Below are 12,956 nucleotides of genomic sequence, written 5' to 3' on the forward strand. Positions count from 1 at the left end.
CAAACAGAATGCTGGCAATCATTAAGAAAGGGATAGATAAGACAAAAATATTATATTGCCTCTATATAAATTCATGGTATGGCCACATCTTGAATACTGCGTGCAGATGTGGTTGCCCCATCTCAAAAAAGATCTATTGGAATTGGAAAAGGTTCAGAAAAGGGCCACAAAAATGATTAGAGGTGTAAAACGGCTTCTGTATAAGGAGAGATTTATAAGACTGGGACTTTTCAGCTTCGGAAAGAGACGGCTAAGGGGAGATAATATGATAGAGGTCTATAAAATCATGACACGTGTGGGGAAAGTAAATAAGGAAGTGCTATTTACTTCTTCTCATAACACAAGAACTAGAGGTCATCAAATGAAATTAATAGGCAGCAGGTTTAAAACAAACAAAAAGAAGTATTTCTTCACACAACGCACAATCAACCTGTGGAACTCTTTGCAAGAGGATATTGTAAAGGTCAAGACTATAACAGAGTTTAAAAAAAAAAAGCTAGATAAATTCATGGAGGATAGGTTCATCAATGGCTATTAGCCAGGATTGGCAGGGATGGTGTCCCTAGTCTCTGTTTGCCAGAAGCTGGGAATGAGCGACAGGGGATGGATCACTTGATGATTAGCTGTTCTGTTCATTCCCTCCGGGGCACCTGGCATTGGCCACTGTCGGAAGACAGGATACTGGGCTACATGGACCTTTGGTCTGACCCAATATGGCCGTTCTTATGTTATATTTAAATGGAATAAGAGTACCTACAGCAAGTCTTTAAATCCCCTATACTTTACAGCTTCTTGAAATAATAACATCTGCCTTTGCTTCATTTGCAAATGACAGCATATGAAACTCACATGATTTGATTATTTTTCCGATAACATGGAAATGTGACACAGTAGTAGAGGGTAAATGAGAGTGATAATTTCTTGAAACATGATTTCTCTGCTTGGAAGCATACGAGTGAAAATTCTGTTGTGCAGATGACCGGATAGTTCATGGGATTGATAGTAGTATAAGCAGTTTCTAATACTTATGCCGCTGGTTTAAATATAGCTCAGGTCTATAGTGACCAACAGGTTTTTATCACCTGACAAATATTTTAAGTGGCTAGAGTAGAAACAAGTAAACTTATTGGTCATGAAATATAGCCATAAATACCAGCCACCCACTTATCTCCCACATCTTATGCAGGTGGCATTGAGAGTAGAGACCAAGAACTTAATTCCAAAACTGCAAGCTCTGTCTGTTGGAACGGAAGAAGAATCTCCACTAGCTGTCTGTAGGGATTTATTTTTTCTGTCAGTCATTAGAGGATGACATATCATAATCTCTTATGCTAAAATGTAACACATCTTAAACTATTTATTTACATGGTTAATGGCATTGGTCCAGTCAAAATAAGCACTGCAGCATTCAGCTGTCTGCTCTGAGCCCCTAAATATTTGGGGACTTTATAGTTCTGTGCATTTATTTGTTCTCTTAATTGTGAGGAAATAGAGACAATTTTGTAAAACACATTACATTTCAGTTTATGTTTTTCCTTCAACAGATCAACCATCAGAAAGGCCATGTTCACGTTTATCATCTCATAGCGCGGCTGCCAGCAGCTCCCAGACTAATTTACACGGAACAACATCTATAACTTCAAGAGTGTTAAGGAGGCAGTCGAAACCTGTGGTACTCTTGATTTAAAATCTAATATCAAGCCTAATGGTGACAACCATTGATCTATCATAGAGAGAGGGAACACATTCTAGTGACGAGAGCAGAGGACTGGGAATCAGAGTTTAAGTTCTCTTCCCAGCCCTGCAACTGGATTGCTATATGATCTTGAGCAAGTCAAAGGACTTCTCTGAGCTTCAGAATATCTATCTGCAAAATGAGTATACTAATACTTATCTGCCTCTCATGCTATTGTGAAGATTAATTATTGCTTGTAAGAGACATTATGGTCCCCTGATGGAAGGTTTTAGATAAGGGGGTGATATTATTGGTGGTATAAAAATGCAAAGAATAGTATCCTCATGACCTTAGTATAATTTTGGTTACCCCTTGAATTGGTTTCTAATGCTCTTTAATGTTTGTTTCCTTAGGAGATGGTCGAAAATGGTAGTTATCAGTTGGTGGTAAAGGCCAGATTCAATTTTAAGCAGACCAATGAAGATGAGCTCTCGGTGAATAAAGGAGACATTATTTATGTCACCAGAGTTGAAGAAGGGGGCTGGTGGGAAGGTACATTGAATGGAAAAACAGGCTGGTTCCCCAGTAACTATGTCAAAGAAATCAAGTCTGCCGGTAAGCAAATCTTCAGTGGCTCATTGAATAACAGGATAATGCAGTTTGTCCCCTGACGCCTTTCAGGAATTGCAGTTGTTTGTTAAGCACTGTTAGCGTGCTCAGTGCTGTACCAGAAATAGTGACCGGACTAGGGACAGAAGGAGACAGGCCCGCTCTTTGCACGCCTTGCTCTGCAGCTTCTTCCCACCTCAAGCCAGCACTCCCGTCTGAAACTGCACAGCCCCAACAGCACAGAGTGGGAGCAGAGTAGCTTCCATGGCTTTAGAAACGGGCAGAGCATGCTGTGTTGACTCCATGGCATTTGCCTTCAGTTTTAAGTGGGGGCCAGTTGGTCTCTCCAGTTTCTAAGCACAGAGCTCGCTTTCTGTTGAGGACCTTTCTATGTGTCTGGTGCATATTTTCCTTTTGATGTATCATGAACGCTCACAATTTCAGCGTGGAAGCCAGCAATAACTACATGGCCATAGGGAACGATGCCTTTGTTTATATGGAGCTCTGGCTGATTTCACACAGTATGCTTTATGTAGATGCATCTTCAGCTGCAGGCAGCATAAGAGAAGAGAACCTGTCTGATGAAATCTTAACTCCTTTCAGTTTTGCCTTGAATTTCCTGTAAATTTTCAGAAATGTAACTTTTCATAATTATGCAACAATCATGACGTCAGAACTCATCCTGGTTAACTGCCCTCTTGTGGTTCCAATTCCTTTTAAATAGAGCTCCCCATGTTAGATGTGTTACGCGTTTGGTGCCACTTTGTGATGACGAATGTTGTATTTTTGAAAACAAAGTTTTACCTTTCAATTATTATTGTTTATTACAGCAGGGTCTAGAAGCCGTAACCAAGATCAGTATATTATTGTGCTAGGCGCTGGACATAGGTATAGTTAGAGACAGTCCCTGCCCTGAAGAACTTACAATGTAAATAGACTGCGGGGGGGAGGGACTGAGCACTGAGCGAGGAAGTGACTTGCCCAAAGTCTCCCAGCAGGTCAGTGGCAGAGCTGGAAATTGGTCTCCTTATTCCCATTTCAGTGCCTGGTCCACTAACCCACACTGCCTCAGTGTATCTATGAGTTTATATCACTACTGGTGCAAGTAGCGATACAGAGAACCCATCGCTTTGATACATGCGACGTTACAAGCCGCAATATAAACATGGGCATAAGATCAGTCCTTCCGCTATTTCCCTTTGTCTAAGGAAAATGTAAGAGCTGCACCAAGATTTTACAGTGGAGTCATAGGGTCCGTCTCCACTGCAACTCCCCCTTCCCCCAGGGGCAGCGGGTCTCAGAGCTTGGGTCAACTGAGTCAGGCTTGTACAATGGGGCTAACGCTAGAAGTGTAGATGTTCCTGCCTGGGCTCTGAGACCCACCCTCCTGGCTGGGTCTCAGAGCCAGGCTCCAGCTGAGCGGGAACGTCTGCACTGCTGGTTTTAGCTGGGTAGTGTGAGCCCCGGGAGCCCAAGTCAGTTGACCAAGACTCTGAGACTTGCTGCTGCAGCTTTTTCAAAGAATGAGTCTATCAGGGAAAGCCGGGGGAGGGAACAAATGTCAGTCACATGAAGCAGAAAAATGAAGGTTTCATAAAGTAAGAGGAAGGGGCCACACTGGAGCTAATCTCCCAGCGAGCCCAAGAGGAGCATGACAGCCTTTAGATCTGTAAATCTGTTCGCCTCCAATCCTCCCTCTAGCACCCAGCTCAAGTAGCTCCATGGGGTGCTAGGAATTCACTGGGCAAAGGCTGCAGGGCAAGAGCAGCAGGAATAAGTAGCCTGTATGCCAGCTCTAGGCCCTGCCCCCCTTCCCCTCCCCCACCATATCTGGGGGTGGAGATGGACTAGAGAATCCACATAGCTGCTAAACCTGTAACCTCACCCTGCCTCCTGACACCCCCCAGTCCCAGCGCCCTGGTTCGTGTGCTCATGCCAGGAGCCCTTCCAGAGCTGGGCATGCGGAAGGGATTGGCTGTGTTTGTCAAGGGCCTCCAGGCGTCTGGAGGAGGGGGCAGGTTTGGGCTGTCAAGCAGGAAGCAGTGACCTGTTCGCCAGGTAACTGCAGACTGGCTTGTGACGTCTGAGTGGAGGTGGGGGTGGTTTCAGGGAGCTGATTTCCCTCCTCATGTGCTGAGTTTTGAAATCTGCTTTCAGCAGATTTTTAAATAGTGGGGAAAGTTTTCAAAGGTGGGAGCTTAAAGTGAGGTCCCTTAGATCCATATTTAGGCACCTGCCTGATCCAACTCTCATTAAGTCAACTGGAGTCTTTCAATTGACTTCAGTGGAGTGAACCAGGCCCTTTGTGGCCAGTATTTTGGAGGTGAGCCCCAGCTGTTGCCATGGATTTTTTACCTATTTTGGGGATAGATGGACCTTGTGCTGGCCCTCTGCACAGGCTTGACAATGGCCTAGCACGGAGAGGCCCAATTTGTATAGAGAGCCAATGAACCAAACTAAACCACTTCAAGCCGGCGGGGGGGAGCAGCAGCCCCAGCGCCCTTAGTTCCAGCACCTATGGGCAGGGCCTGTGCCTGCTGCTTTGCTAACCTCTTGCAGGGCTGACCCTGCACACACACTCTAGTGTCATGCAGGCACTGCTCGTTGTGCCAGGCTTCATGGAGGGTTTGCAGTCTGCACGGAAGGGGAAGGCTCTAAAATGACCTAAGTTCTTTACCTGTGACGTCTGCCAAGACATGGACTCTGGTATCCCGACGGAAAAAGCCAGTACATACATACGCACCCCTCTACCCTAGAGGCTCTAGGGTGACCAGATGTCCCGATTTTATACGGTCAGTCCCGATTTTTGGGTCATTTTCTTATATAGGCTCCTATTACCCTCCACCCCCTGTCCCAATTTTTCACATTTCCAGTCTGGTCCCCCTACCTAGAGCCCTCAGAGCCTAAAGCAAGTTAAAGCTCAGAAAGGACCTGAACCAAAGCCCCCTAGGCCAAGTTTAATAGAGGCTGTAGATAAATTTGCTGCAGGCTTATAATTAAAGTCTCTAAATAACACGATGGCAGATGTTAGAACACAGACATTAACTCTCATTGATTCAGTTACCATTGCAGCCCGAATGCATCTGCACAACAGAGTCGCTCTGCCTTTTTTCAGTGCTGCAGTCGCATGATGCTATTTGCTCTCGCGCTGTATCCTCAGTGTATTTTGGGGCCATAATATCTACCGGTGTGGAGTAAAGCATCATCAGGTGCTTTAAGTGATGCACAGGGACCCTCTGTGGAGGAGACAGGAAATGCCGCAAGGGCAATAAATAGAAAATACAACAAGCTGCAGTCTGAAATATGCTCAGTTTATCAGCTTCGGCTTCTCCCCTATTGTCTGCGTGACTGTGAGTGTGCTTTGGAGATTGCAAGAAGAGCACACACAGGACAAAATACCACTGTCTATTCTGCCTGGCAATGCTCAAGCTCTTCCTATATGTTCAGAGCTCCCACTAACACCAAGGGGAGCTTGGTACACCAAAGGAATGCAGGAATGAGCCCGTGGGCAGCCCATGTATGGGCTGATTACCCTGTACAGGTGGAGGAGCAGGGCATACCATCAAACCCGTTCTTCTAGACAGAGGAAACAATGCCCGAAATGGAAACGCCTCCTGGCAAGTACCATGAATTGCAGAGTCATAATGTGGTTTTTTAGGCCCTTAAAGTTAAGAGCCGCTTAAGGCAGAGGTATTGTTCTCTTCCTTGTGAACCCACAGCAATTTACCACTGCACGTTGTTGGCATAGTTAGCTTTTTCTAGGGAAAAGAGCAGTGCAACAGTGACTGGGAGGTGTGGGAGGAGGGGACAGACCAAATGGATAAAAGGGGCTACTGTGAGTCATCTTAGCAAATGGATGTAAGAGAAAGATGTATAGATTGAACTTTGAGCCTTTCAGCTTTGGTCTGTTCCTTATTCACTCAAAACTCCCTTAATTTCAGTGAGGATTTTGCCTTTCAAAGGACTGCAGGGTTGAACCTCAACTTGCAACTACTTATTAAGGTGTGTTTAAATAAATCATGAATTAGAGATCACCCACAGCAAACCCAGAAGTCCCCAGAGTTAGGAGTATGACATCTGAATTCTGCGGATTGGCTGAAGCAAAACCCCTGCTGCAAACCCCACCTGCCGTTGCACGGTTGCCAGTTATTTTAGAAAAAAACTTGTAAATATCATAGAATGGCTGTGTTGCAGTTCTGTCCAGACTTACACAGCTGTCAGTTTCATGCATGCATTCACTTTGCTTCAAGTTTAATTTAAAAATCCCTGCAATTGAGCTTCTCTTTTTTCTGTGACTATGTGACTTTTTGCAGTCTGCTGGACAAGATACAGATGTGGATTTTCCTGATAGGATGATAGCAGTTCTGCTTTATCATTTACAGGGTTTTTTGTTGTTTTTTTTGTTCAGATAAACCACTCTCTCCCAAAGCATTAAAAGGACAGGAAAGCCCTCAACTTACAAAGAATTATTATACGGTGGTAAGTTTTAAAGCACTGGTTATATGTTTTAATAAGCAGAGTATTATTTTTATCCTCTGGACCAGATCCTCAGCTGATATAAATTGTCGCAGATTCACTGAAGTCCTTGGAGCTAATTTAATTTATGCCAGTTGAGGATCTGGCAGTTTGTGTTTAAATTTAACTATTGAGACTTCACTGGTTCAAGATGTCTGCTTGGTTATTGAGATGATAAACTACACATATAAGATGCTACAGTATGTGAGAGAGAGAGAGACTCAAAATAGAGAGCCCAGATAGAAGAGCGAAGATGGAAGTTTAGTAAGTTGCGAGATTGGTATTTTAAAAAAATAATTTGCCTTTGTTCCATTTTATTATTTCTGATGTAAATTATGTACCTTCATATAAGTCAGAAAGTAATCGGGTTTGTGATGGAGCAAGGCAAATTAAACTGAGAGGTAAAATAAGCATTGCACCATGGCATAAGAGAGAGTTAAAATGTCTGCATTTGGACATACAGACTGGCGGAGGTTAAATGCATTTGTCAAGATGGCAAAATATATTTTGTACAAACCAGCTGAAACAGCACATGCCCAGGTGCTGAAAACCTCGACTAGGAACAGCCTCATCTGTCTCTAGAGCTTGATCTACAGTAAGAAAGCTGCTGTTCACTGACAAAGGGTGACTGCAGTGGGTCTTGCTGCACCAGTGCTGAAAAGAGATTAACTGCCAAGGTAGGCAGGCAAGGCGTGAACCAACCATCAAGTGATGACTGAGCCCTGGTCTTGGTTGAACTGGGCTTAGTCCTGTCTACTCTTGCAGTTACACTGTTTTCATCTAGCACTAGTCCAGTTGCATGTGATTTGTGTGTAGTTACTGTGCCTGCATGCTTCCCCAGTCAGTATTGGCATAGCCAAATAGCCACTTATTCATGCAAATGGCCTTTTGTGGGAACAAATACCTAATCTGCCTGTGCATTTACATTATGTTCCAATAGCATCAGGGCCGGCTCCAGTGTTTTTGCCATCCCAAGCAGCAAAAAAAAAAAAAGCTGCGATCGGCACTTCAGCAGCAGCTCTACTTCATTCTTCATTCAATGCCGCTGCTTCATTCTTCAGTGGCAATTCGGCAGCAGGTCCTTCCCTCCGAAAGGGACTGAGGGACTTGCCACCGAAGAGCCGGACGTGCCGCCCCTTTCCGTTGGCCGCCCCAAGCACCTGCTTGCTGTGCTGGTGCCTGGAGCCGGCCCTGAATAACATAAAAGAGAAGTCAAGAAGGAGCAGCTCCTAAGGCTTATTTTTACTGCTTTCCTGGGACACTCTGCACCTTGTGAGATCAAATCTGTAATTTGAAACCTCATTCCTGTTTTGCACAGTTTCTGTCTTGCATTAGCATGTTCTTTAGGCATTAATAAGTTCAGAGGTGGATTTAAAATATGTTTCCAGGTTGCTCTGTTGTTGGAAGCTGATGTAGTCACGCACCTAGTCATTAGTGCTGAGATCTGCTCTTTGTTCTGTCTCTCACTGTAGGTACTGCAAAGTATTCTGGAAACAGAACGTGACTATGCTAAGGAACTACAGTCCCTTCTGGGAACTTACTTGAGACCCCTCCAATCCTATGACAAGTAAGACCCAAGTCAGTCTGTGATGACACAACACTTCAAAGCCTTTTCACTTTTGAATATTTAGGGGCCAGTTCTGCTCTTTAAAGGTACTCATGCAAAACCTCAGAATGATCAGGAAAACAAAGCTTGTGATAGCTTCTGACTCTTCCTTTTCCTGCATTTTTGCGTAGACATCTGATTGTGCGATGGATTATTAAACATGCGATTCTGATAGATATGATCACTACAGGCTCATACATGGAATTGTTCTCTCATGTGTATTCTCCTCCAATGTGCCTTATTTTGGCTGCTCAACTTCAAATGGGACCTCCTAGTCATTTCTTCAGTGGACTTTACTTAGACCAGGCTATGATCTAGGAATTGCATTAACTATGGTTAGTCTGGCGCTTGTTTATTCTGAACTTGCTAACTAGTAAGCATTGCCCCGCTCTCTGTACATTGATCTGCTTGAAGTGTTTTCTTGTTCTCTACACATCATCCTGCAGCTATGGATAGCCAAAGTGATGTCTGGACAACTGAGGGTCATTGTCAGGGTCTAGGTGCAGAAATAAGACATAGTCCAAAATGTTTTCCATCACTATCATGAGAAAAGCTGATGTGAAAATTTCAGATTCCATCTACATCCAATCACAAATTTAGGATTTTATCAAACCTTTGTCTTTCATTTGTCCAAGCAAAGGCATGTAGATATCTCTCGGTTGCCTACACATCAATAGTGTCACTGTGCATAAATTATTCCAGTTTCAGTAACCTGTCTCTTATGCTTACTGCATTGGCTTCTCTGTCCTAGGTAGTAGCATAAATAGGCACAATATGCATGCTTGGATAATTCCATCTAGTAGAGCCAGCCACCCCCTCTTTAGAAGTTGTGCAGTTGTAACCGTGGAGTAGCGGTATCTCTGGATTTTGGTGCTGCATACTGTGAGGAGAAAGTAGAACTCCAGTAGGTTACAAGCGCAGAGGTCAAACACAGCCTTTTTCCAGTTTAGAGAGATGTGAGGGCAGAATCTCAAGCCCTTCATATTTTCTATGGGAACAAAGTTTCTGTTTTTTAAGTCACATGGTGTCCAGATTCCTCAAACCTTTGGAAATATTTGTGTGGATAAATTCAGCAATGGAAAAGTCTCAAGATCCCAGCCTTTCTTCTCCACAGGATGCATGTTGGCCTTCTTAGTCATAGCTCTTATCCTGGGATCCAGGGGCACAACACTAGGTGATGTGACTTTCTCATATTGCTGTAACAATTGTATCTAGAAGTCTGATTTATCACAGAACTGTAGAGAGCACAAAGGGAAGTAAGGCTGAAATGACCGAGGGTGCTGAGCTGATGGTGGGAAGACTAGCAGGAAGTGCAGGGAGCACAGAGATTGTCATTGTAATTTGTGTGCAATAGCTCCTAAGTGCTAGGTGCTGTACAAAGTCCATCCCTGGAAGAGGTTACAATCTAAAGCTCCAATCTTGCAACATGAGTCAGGGTTGGCCTGCCTATGAATACTATTCTGCCCGTATCTCTGTGTCTACATCCTCCTTCTCTGCCCCCAGAAGAAATCCTGTCTATATCAATGAGGACAATTAAACAATGTGAGACGATTACGGGATTAAAATACAATTCAGTTAAGCCTTGATAGCAATCTTCTATAAGGTATTATTTGTGTATCATGAATTTTGGTTTTGTATTTCATTACATTAATTTGTGATTCTTAATACTTTAAATCTCCCATATTTTGAACAGGTTATCTGGAGATGTTCTCAGATGGTTTTTTTTTATATGAGATTTGTTTTGAATCATTCCAAAGTACCTATCAAGTACTATTCAGTATTTTAATTCTTTCAGGCTAAGTGTGGTGGATATTGCATCTTTACTGGGAAATGTTGAGGAAATATGTTCGTTTCAGCTAACACTGAATCAAGCCTTGGAAGAATGTGCAAAGTAAGCATCTGCCATTGCAATTAAGGGTGATGAGTTACTAACCTGTGGTTAAAAATAATACAAAGGCCTATTTATTAACCTTGCTCCTAGCTACTGTCTGTACATTTGTTTTAATATAGAAGAAAGAGGAGCTAGAGAAGGCTGTCATCAGTGCTTAGAGGGTAAGAGAAGGTAATAGAAATAGTGACATGTGTACTTCTGAGGTGTCTTCTGAACTGCCCTGCTTATAAACAGAAAGTTAAGACTGGCATTTGCCTTTAGGAGACCGATGCCAAGTCCCATTGGAAGTCAGGGGAAACTAGGTGTCTAACTCTCGTAAACCTTTTTGAACAGTATCAACCTAAATCTTTTCCTTTCATCTCAAGTGAATGCACCATCCCCAGCTGTCAATGTGACCAGGGCAGAACCTGAGCTAGAACTGGGAGAAATGGATAGTTCTGTCTCATCCCTCTTACTGGGGGTTGCTGAAAAGAGAAAAAGAAAACTGACTAATGGGATAGGGGTGCGGGGAAGCTGGTCAAAATAGCAGAATCATTTCAGACCCTGGGCTTCCTTTCTCTTTCTCATCTCCTATTCAAGCACTGCACAGAGCTTCTGAGGGAAGGAGCCATGCAGGACAGGGGCTCCTTTGCCCCAAAGCAACAGGCCAGAGATGTCAGAGAGAACACTCACACTTCATTAAGCAGCCACAGCAGAGACCTGAGAGGCACTTCCATGTGTGTCCTCAGCTATGGAGTGTTTGACCAGCTAAAGTTACAGCACCCCAGCTAGAATTCTGAATTCTGTCACTGAAAAGCTCTAAGTGTGTTCTGTCTTACGGTGGGCTACATCAATGGCTCTCAACCATTCCAGACGACGGTACCCCTTTCAGGATTTGCCTTGCGTACCCCCACATTCACCTCACTTAAAAAACTACTTGCTTACAAAATCAGACATAAAAATACGAAAGTGTCACAGCACACTGTTACTGAAAAATTGCTGACTTTCTCATTTTTACCATACAATTATAAAATAAATCAATTGGAATATAAATATTGTCCTTATGTTTCAGTGTATAGTATGTAGAGCAGTATAAACAAGCCATTGTCTGTATGAAATTTTAATTTGTAGTGACTTTGCTAGTGCTTTTTATGTAGCCTGTTGTATAACTAGGCAAATATCTAGATGAGTTAAGGTACCCCCTGGAAGACCTCTGTGTACCCCCACGGGTACGTGTACCCCTGGTTGAGAACCACTGCTCTACATAGCTGAATTTCTACCACAGCTAGCACTGACAGCTGGTTATGAAATAGTGTGTGTCCATTTCACTGATGCTTTGTCATGTCTGAGGACCTGGCTCATGAACTCCTGTTTCAATGACATGCTCTGAAGATGTTGCTGCTTATATTTGCAGGCTTCCCGAGAACCAGCAGAGAGTGGGAGGCTGTTTTATGAACCTGATGCCACAGTTCCGATCTCTGTACCTCACGTATTGCGCTAACCACCCTTCCGCTGTTAACGTGCTAACCCAACACAGGTCAGGAACGGCTTGTGTCGAAAGAGCAAACCATCCGTTTTTTAACAGTGCCAAGTCCAGCCAGGGCCTTTGCCTGGGATCTCGACAACAGGATCCAAAGGCAACATGTTTGCACAGAGCCTTTGTGCAGAGGAACCTGCCACCACGCAGATCAACTTGTGCTCACCTACCTCCACTGCAAGGACACACAAGCATCCCACATGACACTGACACGCCGATATCAGGGGTCTGATCCTGTGAGGTTCAGACACCTTCAACTTACATTCACTTACTTGAGGGTGCTCCACACCTCTCAGAACCAGGCCCAAAATATGGCGTGAAGAGACTTGAAACAGAGGTTTGCTCAGCAAACCACAAAGAGGCCACACAGTTCTGTACATTATTGCACTAGTCACGGCAACATTCTCATTCAAGGTGTGACTCCTGGGCAGACACCTGCCTGTGCCTTAGCTTTATACTGTAAACTGAGAACTAAGAGAGTCCTCTGAGCTGACAGGCTACTGCTGCGTTCCTCCCAGTGCTGCTTAGCTCTCCTGCACACAGCTGGGAAAGCAGTGACCTCAGCCCAAGGCCTTTCAAATGTTTCTCTTGTAGCACATCTGATTGTAATTTAGTCTAATTACAGTCCTGGCTATTGTGAGTGACTCCTTCATTCAGTTCATTAGCCAGAGAATGTTTCAAATGCGCATTTAACTGATCTGTTTTGGTGAATATGCTGGTACACACACAATGTGCTCTCCAAAGTGCTGTGAGCCAAAGCTGAGCATGCTGTGCATGTTTAGTAGGTGCCAAGGCCAAACCAGACCATTGTGATCATCCAGTCTGATCTGTTAAACACAGATCATAGAACTTCCCCAAAATAATTCCTAGAGCAGAGCTTTTAGAAAACCATCCAATCCTGATTTAAAAATGGCCAGTGATGGAGAATCCACCACAACCCTTGGAACAACTTCCAATGTTTAATTAGCCTGACTGGGTAAAATTTACGTTTTATTTTCAGTCTGAATTTTTCTAGCTTCAGCTTCCAGCCATTGAATTGTGTTAGGTTGGATTGTGTCCACTGGGTTATGTTAGCCCTTTCTCTGCTTGATTGAAGAGCCCATTTTTAAGTCTTTGTTTCCCATGGAGGTACTTATAGACTGTA

At 43.8% G+C, this 12,956-nt stretch overlaps 1 protein-coding gene across 5 annotated transcripts in view; it reads left to right on the forward strand.

The window, feature by feature from the left end:
- The window catches only part of ARHGEF6 (Rac/Cdc42 guanine nucleotide exchange factor 6), a 56,867-nt gene that overhangs the window by 17,617 nt on the left and 26,294 nt on the right, over positions 1 to 12,956 (forward strand). For all 5 annotated transcript variants that reach the window (XM_039488148.1, XM_039488149.1, XM_039488150.1 and 2 more), the window contains 6 exons: positions 1,545 to 1,672; positions 2,089 to 2,290; positions 6,693 to 6,763; positions 8,272 to 8,366; positions 10,201 to 10,296; positions 11,690 to 11,812. In XM_039488148.1, coding sequence (XP_039344082.1) covers positions 1,545 to 1,672; positions 2,089 to 2,290; positions 6,693 to 6,763; positions 8,272 to 8,366; positions 10,201 to 10,296; positions 11,690 to 11,812 — 715 coding nt within the window. The remainder of the gene's footprint in view (positions 1 to 1,544; positions 1,673 to 2,088; positions 2,291 to 6,692; positions 6,764 to 8,271; positions 8,367 to 10,200; positions 10,297 to 11,689; positions 11,813 to 12,956) is intronic.

This window comes from Mauremys reevesii, linkage group 9 (assembly GCF_016161935.1).
Source record: "Mauremys reevesii isolate NIE-2019 linkage group 9, ASM1616193v1, whole genome shotgun sequence".
NCBI classification, from domain to species: Eukaryota; Metazoa; Chordata; order Testudines; family Geoemydidae; genus Mauremys; species Mauremys reevesii.